The following is a 17,372-nucleotide window of genomic DNA, read 5'->3' as shown; positions in this document are numbered from 1 at the left end:
TAGTGAGCTTATTTTTCAAATGGGCTTATTTGCACTTTTGGGCTTCAAATGTGAGTACAATAATGTTGGATGTTTACATTTGCTGTTTAACAAATACTTATACTTTAACATGTGTAATATATTTGCTAAATATTTATTATATATATCTAAAATTTATAATAAATTATATATAAATAAATAATTATTTTAAATATATAAATTATAATTAAAATTTATATAAATTAATATTATTAAATATGTAAATTATATTTTAAATTTATAATAAATAATTTATATTATAATATTTTTTATTGATAATTTATTTTAAATACAATAAAATTTATTTCATAAATAGTTATATAAAAATCAGACTAGTTAAGAAGTTAAAAAAAATTATTAAATCTCTTTCGTTGAAGAAAAATTCTTAAAAATACTATTGCACAAAATAAAAACTCGTGATTCGTGTTTAATATATAAAAATTGATTAAAATTTATAATAAATCATGTATAAATAAATATTATATTTGAATATGTAAATTATATTTAAAATTTATATAAATAAGCATTTTTAAATATAAAAATTAAATTTTAAAAAAATATTTTATTTATTCATAATTTATTTTAAAATATTAATATTTAACTTATAAATAATTATAATAAATAAAAACTAAATTGAATGAAAAATTAAGAATATTTCTACAAATCTTCTCATCAAACAAAAAATTTCTAATATATAACCATTTATGTTTAATATATATAGAGGTTGATTGATCTAAAAATGTATAGCATTCCATTGACCAAAAGAAAGATATATAATCCAAAACTAGTTCTAGACTCTTTAATGTGTCCTATAAAGTAGAAACATAAAACCCTAGTATCAAGGTGACTTGTATTGGTTACCGGTGAAGAGTAGTTGGTGGTGGACCTAAACCTGTGACAACTAATCCTTTCAATTCTATATATCACCTTTGAAGTAATGATGAGAGGTCCTATCAAAAATGAAAAATGCAATGATGAGGGGAAATAGGCCTCACAAGCAAAGCAATACTAATTACCTCCAGGAAAATGACTCTTGGAGTTGTAGGACAACATCTCCTAACACGGTTTATATTATAAACCCTTTTGCCGATACCAATCATAATCACATTTCATCTCACATCACAATAATTGATTAATTCTATTGCAAACTCAAAAGCCAAATAAATAACAGTTTGCTAGTTGTTTTGCATCATGCTTCAATCGGCACAGATTAATGCCAAAACTAGGATTTTGTGCTCCCCGATACAACTTTCACCAAGCAAAATTTAGTCCCAAAATAACCTTTCTACAAATAACAATTACAATATTATGAGTAAGATTAATTTTTAATTTAATAAGTTAAAATTTATTTCAAAACCCTTTGAGTAAGATTAATTTCCGATCTAGTTAATTGAAAATATTAATGGTGGTGGGACTAAAAAAAAAAAAAAAAGTTTACCCCCAAAACAGACGAGGTAGGTAGTTCTAGATCAAAATGCTATATACCTACATATCTTGCACGAGCATGATCAAGATGCAAACTGTTTCGTGGGGTTTATGATTGAAGCATCCAGTGCAATGGACCAATTCCATGTGCCATGCTTTGAAATCAAAGGAATATGTAGTATTTTGAAAAGGAAAGAATTCAGGTGTAATTCTTTAGTTAAATATATCTTTATTTATTCTCTTTAACTTTTAAAGGCAACGTCACTTTTTTCCCCTTCTTTGGTTATCTTTTACTTTCAGATATTCACGACGGCTGTAGAAAGAGAAAATGGATCAAAGAAATGTGATCTGATTAAAATGTTTTGGGAAAATTCATTAAACAAGTATGCAAGGATGGATAGAATAAGGTAAGGGTGTGTGGTCTCTCTAATTTTCTTAAATTATATATTATGTATACAATGTTATAACTTATTAATTTAATAATGACTTTTTTTTAATGCATTCTCTCTTCAAATACTGATTTCTCATATATGAAGTGTTTTATAATAAAATAATATTACTTAATTTTAATCTATCTTAATTTTTCTAATTATTCATATATATTGAAATTTTCTACATCTATAAATTTGAAAATTTTAATCATAAATATCATATCATTTTATGTTGATTTAAATAATCACTTTATTGAATTAATAATTGAATTTTTTTAAAAATATTTCTTTATTATTTTATTCTTATATTACACTCTTTATTTTATAGTATTAAGGTTGACATAATGATGAGAGATTGAGACAATATGTATATTGTTAGTGTAATTTTGATGAATAAAAAAATCTTTATTCTTGATAATGAAGACATTAATTTTGATAAAAAAATAATAATATTATTTTTTATTATATATATATATATAAAATATACCATTTTCATCGATCTTATCTAAATTTAAAAATTTGAAACACACTTTGGTTTGAGAAAAACTAAGTTCAAATATTTTAAGTAATGTTCTGAGTTTAAAGCTTCTTGATAGAAAAATATCATTAAGAAGAAAATTTTCAATAAAAAGTTGAACCGATTTTTTCAACTGATTTTAACCATAAATAAAGTCAATAAATATGTCACGTTGCACCCATAATAAATTATCTTATGATAAAAGTAAAAGGTATTGCAACTTGGTAGTGGTGGTTCTGCTCCGTGGCCTACATCATTTCACATCCAGATCATACTGAAATATATGAATTTTGTCATGTTATTGGAAACTTTTCTTCAATCATTTATCTTCATTGGACCAATTAATGCCAATTAGATCAGAAAGGATTCAGCTCAAAGAAAGCTCTAACCTTTTAACACCACTCTCCTATCCCACTGCATTTCTCTGTGGTTAGATATGTCACAGATTTTTCTTCTCTAGATTAACTAAATAAAACACTATAATTATTATTTTATAAAGTTCAATAATTTTTTTTTATAAATATGTTTTGGTACAAAATAAACACCACTGATTTCAATCATAAATAATTTTCGTCGTAGAACTAAATAGTCGAAACTTTGTTTAAGGATTTTTTTTCCATTATTAATGAATATTCCTGTTAAATATAGAAACAGTCTTCTTTATGAGTTTGACAAACATTATTTAAGGATGAGTTTCGTCTGTTTATTATCACTTTACCAATTGAATGAAATTAATTTGAAGCTTTAGTCAATGTTTTCTTGAATTTTATTAAATCTAATGGCCGGAAATGTGAGCGCACAAGAATATCAACATTGGCCAATGTTCCCTTGGCTAATTAACATTTGTTACTATAAGTAGATAGAATGGAATAATAGACATTTAACATTTTAATATCAAATACAACAAGCTTTAGAACCTATAAACAAATTTTTACAATTTTAAATTTTTTTATTCAAATATCATGCCCCTCCTCCCAAAATGCTAAAATGCTGGTTTTTAAATTATTTATATTCATAAAATATATTTAATGTATCCAAATTTTAGAAAATAAAACATGAAGACACAAATATTAATATGATCTCATTAGTGTAATATTTTATAGACATATGAATAAATAAAATTTATCTTTAAATAATATTATTTATTGTGTTTTTAAATACAGTATGATATTTATAAAAAAAAATAAAGTGATTACTTCGTGATTTTTTTTTCTTATATAACATTAAATTATGTATTTAGTAAATATAATATATAATTAATTTTGGTAATACTATAAAATATTATATTTATTAAAAATTAAGTCTAATCACCTCTTCTAATTAAAGTCAAACATTAAGTCTAAACACCTCTTCTAATTAAAAAAATTGTACCATAATTCATTATTTTAGGAGATATTAACCCTAGATCCAATCCTCGCTATTAGTTGGTATTCAAATTAGTTTTTTCCAATTGTGCACATGATTTATCAATTGCTTTAGTGCAATTAAAGGTAGATCATCCATGCACATCAACACACGCATAGAGTTTGAAAAATTCATAAAGATAATATTTAATAAAGTTGAGCTACGGGTTACTTGAATAATTACCATTCAAAACTTCAATGGTTATTGTTTTAACCTAAAGTTGGTTAGAGAATTTCATAAAGATAATATTTAATAAAGTTGAGCTACGGATTACTTAAATAATTACCAATTCAAAGCTTCAATGGTTATTCTTTTAACCTAAAGTTGGTTAGACTTATTAGAATCAATGCATTTAAAATATTGTTTATTTTAGTATTTTTGTTAAGTTGATATAATTTTGTTATTTTGTTATTAAAAAAGTGTTTTAGTAAATTAAAAAAAAAAATTTATAAATGACTATTGACTTTAATTCTCTAAGTAATGTAAATTTTTTTAATGGTATTGAAACAAGTTCTTTAATTGAAATTAAGAGATAAGAGTAACCTAATTCATCCTTCTAACACTGATATTCGGAAATCAAATCTGCTGAAGTCGTTATAAATCTCTACCTACATATATTACATGTTCATCTACTAGTAAAATGGCTCTCAGACATCAAGACAAAGAAACATGGCTATTCCCGCGTCCTTCGGAGCATGCATGCAATGTGTTCGGAAAATTGCCACTTAACAAAGACAACCATAAATCAGAGACAGAAAGGTGGGTCTAGACAAGGGGCCTTAATTTAATAGGGGACGTGGGTTTTTTATTGCATCTTTTTTGAGGGTTGATTGCCTTAATTTCCAAAGAAGAATCTGCTGTGCATATGTTATATTTATATACAAAGCAAGCTTATGATTACATTGAAGCACCTTTAGGTAGACATGTTTAGCAGATCATTATGTTTATTAAAGTATTTCTTCAATTAGTTAATACTAAATTAATTCATCCAAATCTATCCACGGATTTTAGGAACTTAAATGCACCAATTAATGACCAATGTTAAAGTCTGGTCTGCGACCACAAAGCCATCCATGTGTTGGATACAGCCTTTTGTGAACATCATCATGACCATACCTTCTAGGGTTAATTTTGCAACTATTTTCATATATTCTTTTAGTATATGTTTAGTTGTAAGTATTCTTATAATGAATCAAATTTTATTCATTCCTTTAATTACTAAACATTTTTCTACAATATGATCTAATCATCTAGCTATATGTGTAAAAATATCTAGAAATTTAATCAACTTAAATGGACACAGGTCACACTCACACCAAGTTTGAAATATTTGGAGTGTGGACAAGGCATTTACTATGTTGTAACTACTCCCTGTGATTATTAATTTGCCTCTCTTTTTCAGTTATATGCTTAATGTGGCCAATTAAGAGAGAACCAGTTGTAGAATTGGATGCTATATATAAAGAATGACCCCATGATTAATATGTTTTTAACGTTCAATTATCTAATGAATACATTATCGGAAACAATTGAGGTTTCAGCTCTCTTCATGATTGACAATAATTTTTACTGTTTGATTAATTAGCTTTTCCTCTTATTCCGCTTGTACGTAGAACATTCCTTTACACCATGAATTTTATACTTACTAGTGATCGAATTTGTATATTGACCTAGTCCCCCACCTTGTGGTGCCTAGTGCCTACTTTATTTGACGTGGGTAAGGGTAATAATTCATGCTGATAAATTAATCGAAGATATCGTATAAAAAATGAAAACGTAACCATGACTGTATGATGAGAAGCTAAAAAGAAAGAGGTGTTAGACAAAAGAAAAATTCAAGTGATTATAATTAGCGATAAATTATTTAAATCTCTAGTCCTTAGTAGTTACTTAATGTTGTGACGTTTTAACCATATCTTATTCTGTTTTATTTATAGAAAAAAGCTACAAACATTTTTCTTTTGTTGAATTGTAGTACTTATCTGCAATTGTTTGTCTAAATCCTATGCATTAAAATAAATAGTTTATTATAACACGTTTACGTTTCCCATTTTCACTATTGTAAGATGTCTATGTTTGGTGGAGAAAAAGGGACAACAAATATATAAATATAATTAATTGTTGAAAAAGATTTTAGGATATAGTGATCTATAATAATATATAATGGAGATAAACAGCTTTAACTTCTACTTTTTAATAGTCAATTTTACCTTTTAATATAAAAATCATCTCTTATGACTTTATTATTTAATTTTAAATATGATTTTAACTTAAATTTTAGTTTCTAATCATTAGAATTCTATCATCATAAATCAACCATAATTCTTCCTTTATAATAGTTACTTTTTTTAGAATATTTTTATTTTTGATTATTTATCATTTATTATATATATTTTTTATTTAAATAAATTCCATTACATTAGTACACCATAATACCATGCCGAAACGACGCCGTTGGGTGCGTAGATTTGCCTTCCACCAAACCTCACGTTCGATTTAAGATTTGGAACGTTTCGTCAATTGCCCGGAACAAAAGAGAAGCCGCCACGTGGCGCGGGAATGATAACTGCTTCAAAAACAAAACAAAAAAATTGTAGGAAAAGTCTCGCAGACGCTGACGTGTCCAATTTATGACTCTTTTCTAAATTCGCAGGCTCTTCCCTCTCTCACTGTTTCACTATACTGTGTCTTCCATTTTCGTTTACTTTCTAAGTTTCTCTCTCTGTTTTATTTTTGTTTTTTTTTGCGCTGAGATAGGGTTACTTTTTCTTTACTTCGAAATCAGAGGCAGAACTTCGCTGGTACGTTGCTTTTCACCTTTCACTCTCAGTCTCGCGCTTCACTGTTGAATTTTGATGCTCTAATGCCGTGTTTTGCTGTTTAGTTTGGAATCACATTCGTATTTTACATTTTCTTTCTTCGCAATCGGAAAATTGAATGATCTGCGAGGCTGCTTTGCTTTAATTCAAAATTTGAGATTCTCATTCTTCAATAATTTTATCTCAGCATAGATATTTCATATTTATTTAGCCTGTTTTGGATAAAGGTATGAAAACTCACGTTGATTCTTTTATATAATCAAAACAAAAATTGAATAAATTGTTTGATTTGCTATTTCGTAATTATTTTTATTATTTTGTGTTTGGCAGGCTAAGGTATAGTTAGCACGAGCAGTAATTTCTTTCGGTTGCAAATTTTGCGAAATTCAAAATTCGTAATATTTTTTTTCTTGATGAGGCTAATAATACCGATGGTGATGATGATGCAGGGAGAGGAATGGTAATAGCAGAAGTGGTTCGAATCTGTGGAAAAGCCGGAAATGTAAGGCCTGTTTCTGAATCTCTTTGATTTCCCCACCCGATGTGTGAATTTTAGTGCATTTGAGTCACATGGATTGAAAAGATCTGTGTACTTGTTGTGAAACTAAATTAGAAATGGCTGTTGCTGGTGTGCATAATGTGACTGTGCTCGAATCTACTTTCCTAAGGGAGTCCCATTCTCAGTCATCTGGGAGGCAAGGAGATGGAGGGAGGGGAGGCACCCGGTCGTCTTCAGTCTTGCAAATGTGGCGAGAGATTGAGGATGAGCAGGTAGTGAGACAAGTTCAAGGAAGACCTGGGGAGGTGCTACTTCAGCAGAGGAGTGATGGGTTGGATGTTGACCTATCTCAGGAAAATATGCCGGAAAGCAACCATAGAGAAGGGCATATGATAGAGGATGCAGTCTTGGGCGAGAATGATTCTGAAACCTGGTCTCAAAGTCAGAATGAGTTCCATGATGAACACGAGGAATTAAACAATTCTAGTCGTGAAAACTCCTCCGATTTTGGAGAAGTTGAGAGAGAAAGAGTGAGACAGATATTCAGGGAATGGATGAATAGTGGTTCTAGGGCTCATGCATCAAATGGTTCCCAAGGAAATAATGGTTCAAGGGGAGAATGGCTCGGGGAAACTGAGCAGGAAAGGGTGAGTATCGTAAGGGAGTGGGTGCAGATGAGTAGCCAGCAGAGAGGTGTTTCTTCTGGGGAAAATAGGGAAGAACAATCTTCGGAAACTGGTACCCAAATTGAATGTGTTCGTGAAGGATTTGTTGTTAATCAGAGTGAGGGCCAAACGGAGCATGCACGGAGGGGAATCCGTAAATTACGTGGCCGACAGGTGCTGCTTGATATGCTTAAGAAGGCTGAGATGGAAAGGCGAAGAGAAGTTCACGAATTGTTGGACCATCGGGCTGTATCTCATTTTCCCCATCGCAATCGCATTCAGGTTTGTGTTATATGGTTGATATCTTTTTGGCAATATTTCTTTACTTTTTCGGTACCATACATGTATCATGTGCGGACATTGGATCTTCTTTTTCCCCATGTAATTAGTAAAATATTTGCTTTAATTTAGTGTCAGTAGGTATTCTTAAGTGAACTTGACCTGTAATAATTTTAGGGGAACTTGTAGTAGTTGGTTTTATTTTTATGCTCAATTTGTTGGGGAACATGAAGTGTAACAATTTCATTGCAGGCATTGTGAATGGAAAATTGTAAACATAGAATAGAAAAATTCCTAGAATCTGTAATGCAAATAATGTAGAAAACATGGGAAAGATGAAGTGGCCAGCGGGGAATACCGTAAATTTGAATCCATTTGAACAAATAATTTTAAATCTAGGACTTGGTTTGAATCGGAGGTTTGCTCTTGCAATTGATGATTGTTTCTGAAATATTTTCAGGCCTTGCTTAGAGGCAGGTTCTTGAGAAATGATAGATCGGTTGATAATAACAGGTCCACTTCCATTGCAGAAAGTGAATTAGGTTTATTGCGGCAAAAGCAGACTGTATCAGGTCTAAGGTATGCAGTTCATATTGCCGTTAAGTTGAGAAGAAGCTAAACTTCTTTTTTATGTGAAGTCTTCTGGATTCTTATATTTTACTTAAATAGGTCAAACATCTTTTGCTGACTTTCTTTTCTATTTTGGATCCATATAGCTGACATGTATTGTACCGAGGTTCTGCTATTTATTTTTCCCCATCTTTTGAACGTCTAATGAGTTTATTCTTGTATATATATCCTTGAAACTTTACAACCTAAAAATTATAGGTGCAGATAGCTACACATCTGCTGTATTTGTTCAAACATGTGGTCACTTGAATTTGGTATAACAAAAGATAAACTTCTGCTATTATAAGCATCTTTTAACTGAATGAGAGTAAAGCAAGACATTGTATGTATCATATAAAATATATTAAAACATTTATAAAACTTCTAAAGAAGACAGTAAATTTGAAATGTAGGTGATTCTTTTTAATAAGAAAATTAAGGAGCTGTTTGGTTTGAGAAAATGCTCTCTGTTTTCACTTTTAATTACAATATGTTACTTTGTTTCCTTTACAAAAATTTGTATAGGAAACAGTGAGAACAACTTTTTATTGTTTTCCATACAAACTTTTGAAAACAGAAAACAAAGTGAAAATAAGGTGACCTTTTGTAACTAAAGTGATAACACAACGTCTTGTCAAATCAAATGGCCCTTAGGGCACATTAATCGTGTTTTGTTTTCATTTTCAGTTCATATGTTTTCACTAATACACCCTTATATTTTTGTGGTTTGATTCATGCAGCTTTGTTCATAACCTTACTTAATGACAGTTTCACACCATATATTTCGAGTTCAAAGAAAGGTTTATTGTTTTAGTTAAAATACAAACGATGACAGAATTTTTGTGAACTATATTATTTTGTAGTGTGTACTTTGTTGGAAAATGATAGACCTAGGGTTTAAGGCAACTGGTGATTGAAGATCATTTTGAAATAGATGTTAAGTAAATCAAATCCAAATTGTTGGTTGAAATAATCTTCTCTACTTTATGTCCCCTTAAACCAAATAAAAGTGTAACTGTTCTTTGTTACTTTAGCTTTACTGTTTAAAGCTACCAGTACGTTTTCCTTCCTTCATGTTTAATTGTTTTATTTATCTGCTTTGTGCCAATGATGTTTACTTGTCTTCTGAACAGGGAAGGTTTCTTTTTTAGAAAGGACCAATTTGGTTGCAGTCAAACAGCCAGTAACCCATCTGACACCTCATCCGAGAGTGATATTGATGCTAATACATTTGAACAAACTGGAGCTAGCAGTTCACAAGTAGTCCCAACTGTACATTCTGAACAATCTGAGCATAATAATGATGGAAGTGACGGACTTGAGATACCAGGTGATCAGATTTGCTCTCAAGGAACCACCTGTGAGAATTTAGATTGGCAAGGCTCTACTGCTCATGTAGAAACAAGAGATTCAGAATCACCTTACTTCATCAGGGTTGAAAGAGGAGATGGCACCGGACAAAATACTGATATGATGCCAACTGAAGACCATTCTAATGATCTTACCCAACAAAGCTTGCAAATTGAAGATACACAGCATGGCAATATGCAAGAGTTGAGCGAGGTACATACTGAGCAATCTCAGTGGGGTGATATAACTAATGATGAAAGCAATTTATCAAATCATGATGATCGTGTATATAGCAATATTGTTGGTGATGTAGATTTGATTGAATCTATTGCTCTGGAAGGAGAGCAACAGGAAGAAGTTATTATTGAAAATGACGGAAGTGACTGGCATCAAAGTGTGGATGATAATCAGCTCAATAGCACGGCAAATGAATGGCCCCAAAACATATTGGGAAGTGAAGATGGAGAAAATTCTCGTATGCAAGAGCAAGAAGCCCCTGAAGTGTGGCAAGAGGATGGTGGCTTTCAAGAGGCTGTGGAAATTTGGTTAGGAGGACCTTCTGATAACGAAGCAGCTCCAGTTGGTAGAATTCATGGATTTTATTTTCCTGAAGATGACAATGTATACAGTGTTGAACTCAGGGAATTGCTAAGTAGGTATGTTTATATGTCTGGAGAGTTTCTGCAAATCTCTTTTGAAAGCAAAACAAGCAAATTAGAATAAATATTTCTTTTCCTTTGGCAGGAGAAGTGTCTCAAACCTCCTTCGCAGCAGTTTTCGTGAAAGTCTTGACCAGTTGATACAATCGTATGTTGAAAGGCAAGGTCATGCTCATGTTGAATGGGAGCTGCAAGAAACAACCCCTTCTTCTCCCTTGGCTGAACGAGACTCAGGGCAACAGAATAGAGAACCAATTGTTGGTCCTCAGGGTACTGTTAATAGCTCACTTGACCGACCCTTGCCACCAACACCTCCGCCTCAGCCTATATGGGATCGGCACTCACGTCATGACAATTGGTCACAAAGTGACATAAATAATCAGCGCCTAGGAATTGTGCGTTCATTTGCGGGACGTAACTGCTTTTCTTTAGCTGATGTACTCCATAGTCTTGACATTCAAGTGCCTACTCTTCCCATCTCATAATCGTGCTATTATTTTAATAATTTTCTGATTGGACTTTTTTTGTTTTTGGCAGGAGTGGGATATTGTTAATGACTTGAGAATTGACATGGTTAGGCTACAGCAAAGGATGAATAATATGCAGAGAATGCTGGAGGCCTGTATGGATATGCAACTAGAACTACAACGCTCAATAAGACAGGAAGTCTCTGCAGCCCTAAATCGCTCAACTGGTTCATCAGGTCTGATTATGTTTGTCCTTTTCGTATTTAATATACTTGTTCAACAGCCTTTCTACCTGATCTGTAACGTTATTGTTTAAGAAAAATAACGTTCCTCTATTAATAGTCTTAGATGACCAAGTTAAATTCATCACAGGAGGGCATGACTGTGTTTCAACAGACGATAAATCTAAATGGGAATGTGTGAGGAAAGGACTTTGTTGTATATGCTGCGAAGGCAATATTGATTCTTTGTTGTACAGGTGCTATTTCAGTGTCAGCTTGACAAATCAGTTATTTATTTGTACCTGGTGCTAATATTGCTATTGTATTTGTCTTGCAGATGTGGGCACATGTGCACATGTTCAAAATGTGCCAATGATTTGCTCCAAAGTAGAAGAAAGTGTCCAATGTGTCAAGCACCAGTGGTGGAAGTGATACGAGCTTATTCTATACAATAATTTTGACATTAAAGGGTCACATATAACAGAATACAGAATCATTACAAGTTCTATCGCCTGGACGCTTCCAGGTACTTTTTTTGTATTATTTTTTTTTGTTCTTGCCGTGATTACTGTATTTATGCCGAGTGCACCAATGGGAAACCTGATGGCTGTTTTTGAGGCCATGATTCTGAAATGAATAAGTATTTTGTTTTCTTGAGTTTTTGTGTTTGAGATTCCTTTTTATTATTCTAGATTTGGATAAAATCAGATCGGTTGCCATGTAAATTTGCATTCTCTGTTTTCATCGTATTGCGTGTAGATTTCTTGATGAAGAAATAAGCAGAATTTACGTGACAAGTGACGGCTTAATTCACGCTTGGGTCATGTACTATCTAGAAAAACTATTTTCCCATATAATTAATTGACATTATCTTGTTTTTTAATAGAATTGGCATATTTTTTATACATATTTCTTTGCATAGAGGAGGTCAGGAACACATTCTTACACTCTTTCCAATACGCATTATGCAATTGGTTTTCTTCTTACGTACGGTACTCGTGTCAGTCCTGTGATTTAGATTGTATTTATTTATTTTGAAGAAAGAAGTTGAAGAGATAATTTTGGATGTAAACTAATGACCAACCCAAATAATCAGTTAAAAAAGTGGCGAAACTTTTACTAGAGACAATTAGTTATCGACAATCCTAACCCAGTGACGCCGTTCACATAAATGGCAACCATTTCATTTGTATGGATTGTTTCTCTTTAAAGAAAGCAGAAACAAATAAAACTTGCACGCTCACACATATATTTGACTACATCCTTGGCTCCTTCAGCAATTGCATGCTTCGCAAGGTCTCCGGGCAAAACCATCGTCACTGATCCTTGGATGTTCTGCGTACGTTTTCAGCATTGCTGCCTCATCAGCAAGACTTTCAAACATGTCATTCATCAAATTATTCAGAACAGTCGTGGGCAGTGTTATTAGAATCGACTTGTCAAAATATGAAGTTAATGAATCACTAGTTAAATTAGTAAGTTATTAGTTGAATTTCATGAATCAGTATGTAATTAAATATATAATTTATATGATATTATAAGAATTTTATTTCATTCAATAACTCATACTCTACATCAAATATCAACGATTCAACTGTTGACTTTAAAATTTTTAATATATAAATTAAATTTACAAATTTTTAAAAAATTTAAAAATTATTTAATATTTTGCTTCATTAATTTAAATTGACAAATAATCATAAAATATGTTAATTTGAATTAATAAAAAAAGTATAAAACATTTTAAAAAATATTTTTAAAACTTTTAAAAATTTATAAATTTGAATTATGTATTAAAAATTTTAAATTTAATAATTAAATCGTTAAGATTTGATGTAAGATATAAGTTATTAAATGTAACAAATTTAAATAAATTTACTCTTAAAATAAATAAATTTTTCCTTAATATATATATATATATATATATATATGTTGGGGTGCAGTGGTTAAGTTCCTTTATAATATTTCAACCAAACTCAAAATTTCCATCTTTTATTTTTGTTAAGGGGACACCATGACTACAGGTTGTCGGGTTTTTCTAAAGTCGTTGAGTTCAATCGGTCAAACCATTTGAACAAAGTATGATGACACTCCCTGAGAATAAATTCCCATTTCAGGGTGTACTTTCTTCGATATCTTAGAGCACCTCCAACAGTAGGTGCTTAGTGGGTTGCTTAACGTTAAGGAACGGTTCTTGTAAGAAACTCTCGTTGGAGTGAACTTACGTGGCAACCCAGTTGCTTAAAAATTTTTCTTTGTTGCTTCTGCAAGCAACGGTGCTTAGCACCGAGAAGAAGCATTTGATTGGTTGAATCAGATCTATGTGGAACCCTCCAAACAATCAGTCCCGACAGCCCCCGCGCCAGAACCCCCTCCCCGCGCCAGAACCCCCTCCCTTGCGCGCGCGACTCCGACCGGAACCCCCTCCCCCTACGCGCGCAACCCCTGACCGACCCCGTCAGCCGCGAGCAACCCCTCAACCGCGCGCAACCCCCGACCAGAAACCCAGCCGCGCGCAGCCCCCAGCCACCAGCCACAGCCAACACCCAACACCCACCAGCCACCAGCCACCAGAGAGAATGAGAGACGAGAGAGAGATTGAGAGATAAAAAAGAGAGCTTGAAAGAGAAAGAGGGGACGAGAGAGACGTTTATTTTTTATTTTTATATCTTATTTTCTGTTTTTATTTTTTATATTTTATTTTCTATTTTTATTTTTTATATTTTATAATAAAAAATACATTTTGTAAAATTTTATTAAAAAGTAATTAAATTAAACACATTTTCAGTATTTCTATTTTATAATTTTTTATTTGTTATTTATATATATATATATATATATTATTCATAATAATTAATTTTTAAAAAATTTATAATAAAGTATAGTGTGAGGTGTCAAAAAGTGTAGTATGAGTTGTAAAAAAGTAGGGGTGCTTGTAAGAAACTTCTATTGGAGTAAAAATTATAAAAATATAGTATGAGTTGCTTAAAAGTGACGTGGCATAGTAAAACTCATTTAAAGTGGTTGGAAGTTGCTTATGCACGAATCTGACTGACAGTGATAACCTTTTCCACTTCTCTCCCTTTTCTCTTTACCATCATTTCCTTCCTAGCCCTTAGCCTTCCATCGAGTCACAAAAAAGCAACTTTACAATTGTTTCGAAAGTCACCTTGTTTATAATTAATCTAATTAAATAAATGCAAATTACTTGGATTTGATTTAACAGAGAATTTTGTCTTTGATTTTTCATCATATGTAAAAATCTTTTGAATTAGTAATATTCACATTATCGTAAAAGAGATTAGTCTTTAATTTAGTGAAATAATGTACCAATGACAAAAAAGAAATACTTAAATTTTAAAATAAAAATTATAAATTAAAAAATAGTGTAAGAATTTGAGGGTAAAATAACTGAAATCCGAGACAAAATGTTTAATGTAAATAGTAAAATTATCGATAGTGTTCGGAAGTTTATTGAAAGCATGTTTGGAAAATCGTTAAAAAAATTTAAAAGATAAAAGTTATAATTATTAACTTTTAAAAATCACATTTGAAATATGTTAAATCACATCCGAAATGTGGAACACCTTATGAGGAGCAAGAAATCATGTTTGAGAAGTGAAAGTTAGAACTATTAAATTCTTAAAATTACATGAGACGTGGGATTAAACACTATACAAAATTAGATCAACATTGTAGCTGCTGTGATGCAAATTGCTGCTACTGTGGCATAAAGTTATCATATGTTTGCACGAAACATAAAAAAATTCCTACAATAATAAAATCAATTGAGCCAAACACTCAGAAAATTCCATTCCAAATAATTGAGTTAATTTTGATCATTTCAGATTTTCAGATTATTCAGATCCATAAATATTCTTATCAATATAGATTGGATTATTCTCAATAAATATAATATTTATTGGCAATATCCATATTATTTCTAATGATGGAAGCTGTGATAGTATATACCAACTTTTATATTCAAGTTTTGTTATTGTTATTATAATTCTTATCAATAAAAAAAACTAATCATTCTTGGACTGCAGCGCTAGTCATTGAGATTAGAAAACTAACCACTAAAACCCTATAACATAATAAGGAAATTGTGCATGTGAGGCTATTCAGTATCCCCCCACAGTTTTGCATCAAATTAAAGTAACAATATTTGATTTCATACACTTTTACATGGATTGGAAGAAGAGTTCTACCTCCCCTTGCATTGTCTCTTCAAAGAGGTTAAACTGGTCATGATCATTAGTTTCTAATGATTTTCTCATCCTGCGTGATGGAATTGGCTGTCTTTTCTTTCTTGGTGCTGGTGGGCACTCCAGAATGGTCGTTATTGGGTTACCTGATGACCCATTTGGGGTTTTGCATTCTTCTATCTCCTCCATCAACTTTTTTGGTTGAATCATCAACTTTGGCTCCAAATAATCTTTCTCTCCTTGTTTAGGACTAGTGATCACTCCTTCAGTTTCTGTAGTACCTTGCTTCTCACTTGATCTAGTAGTCATTGAGGATTTCACTAGCAAAACATTATTGAACAAAATTATACAAGCAATGACCAATTGGCTATACATATATTAACATATTTTTATGTCAAAAAAATTAACATAGTTAAGAAGTGGAAAAAATATAATTAAATGTTGAGTACATTGAGTACCCTTTGTACTCATCTCCAAAAAAAAAAAAAAAGATTTGTTGTCTTATAAAAAAAATAATTAAATTTTTTCAAAAGAGAGTAGATAGTTGGAATTTTTTTCCCCTTTACTATTAGTGTGTACCTTTTCCCCTTTTTATAGGAAGACTTTAAGAATTCTGAAAGCCTCTCAACCTTAGAATTTTCAAGCTTGAAAGTCGAAAGAATGAGAGTACCATGCGGAGAAGGAATGTATTGAAAGAAGAAAAGAGAAGGAGGAGAGAAATTTTAATAGAGGAGATGAGAAATATTTTTTTTATTTAATTCAAAGTAATGTATAAAACATTATACAACATTTTTAATATAGTTTCATTATTTCTTAACATCCAATTTACTTGCTTTCTAAAATATGTATTATTTGAATTTGTTATTTCCACGACTAAATGCCTAAATCAATGAATAGCTAATTTGGTCAAATGCATATCAATATATGAATAAAGGATTTATTTGGATTCAGGTTTTAAATTCTTAATAAATAATTCATTTTTATCTTGAATATGATTAATATTTCACATATTATGCTGAAGCATGAATGTAAAAAAAAAAAAAATTGCATTGATCCACACGTTATTTTAATATTTAAATTAATGAATATAATTAATGACATTGATACATCTTAACTACAAAATGGGAATAATGGAATTGATATAGTGTTCAAATTTTGATGTTATCATTATAATTTTAATAAATAAAAAAAATATCAACTAAAAAATAAAAATTACGATAAAAGAAAAGCTGTAAAATACATTAAATTATCTTTTTTTTTTTATTAAAAAAATCATGATTAGTATCTATAACGCAGAGACTTGATTGTTTATCTATGACCAACAACAAAGCATAATGGATAAAAAAAAAAACAAAGCATTAAAAAGATATTTATAATCAATAACGTTTGATATATTTAATAAATAACTTTATTTTTTAAATTTATAGTGGGAGTTTTAATTTATGATTTATGTATATATAAAAAAAATTGTTGATAAATATTCATCTCTTAAATAGATTAAGTATCTTCACAAATTAGTTGTTTACTTCCAGATAGGTAATACTCCAATTTTTCTTAAAAAATGTTTATCTATAAAATAATGGTATTGTTGTGTTATAAAGAAAACTTAATAAGGCCTTACATATAGAAGTAAAAACAAAAATAATTAACGAGACTTCGGTAGATTTCAAATTTTAATGTCGATCTCGCGGTAAATGTAGGACATGCGGTAATTACTTGAGCGAAGGTAGTTATTCTAATTTACAATTCATATGTATCATATTTATTTTTCTACTCATTTATAATATTTTAAAAATATAGG

The 17,372-nt window shown here is 30.6% G+C and overlaps 1 protein-coding gene across 10 annotated transcripts; it reads left to right on the top strand.

Annotated features, from left to right (window-relative positions):
• The first annotated feature begins 6,441 nt into the window (after positions 1–6,441).
• LOC109811595 (uncharacterized) lies at positions 6,442–12,020 on the top strand. 10 transcript variants are annotated; one of them, XM_083065119.1, is made up of 9 exons: positions 6,442–6,596; positions 7,064–7,116; positions 7,283–8,060; positions 8,518–8,636; positions 9,800–10,672; positions 10,761–11,136; positions 11,213–11,378; positions 11,485–11,620; positions 11,701–12,020. In XM_083065119.1, coding segments are annotated over exons 2-9 (2,568 nt in total). In that variant the 5' UTR covers positions 6,442–6,596; positions 7,064–7,114; the 3' UTR covers positions 11,819–12,020. The 10 variants fall into 10 exon arrangements, with proteins under 10 accessions (XP_082921245.1, XP_082921240.1, XP_082921247.1 ...); XM_083065114.1 differs by having other exon boundaries at positions 7,228–8,060; XM_083065120.1 differs by lacking the exon at positions 6,442–6,596 and adding an exon at positions 6,615–6,841.
• Positions 12,021–17,372: the final 5,352 nt, after the last annotated feature.

This window comes from Cajanus cajan, chromosome 10, assembly GCF_000230855.2.
Source record: "Cajanus cajan strain Asha chromosome 10, NIPB_CcT2T_4, whole genome shotgun sequence".
Taxonomy (NCBI): Eukaryota; Viridiplantae; Streptophyta; class Magnoliopsida; order Fabales; family Fabaceae; genus Cajanus; species Cajanus cajan.
This window is presented reverse-complemented; position numbering and strand designations above follow the sequence as displayed.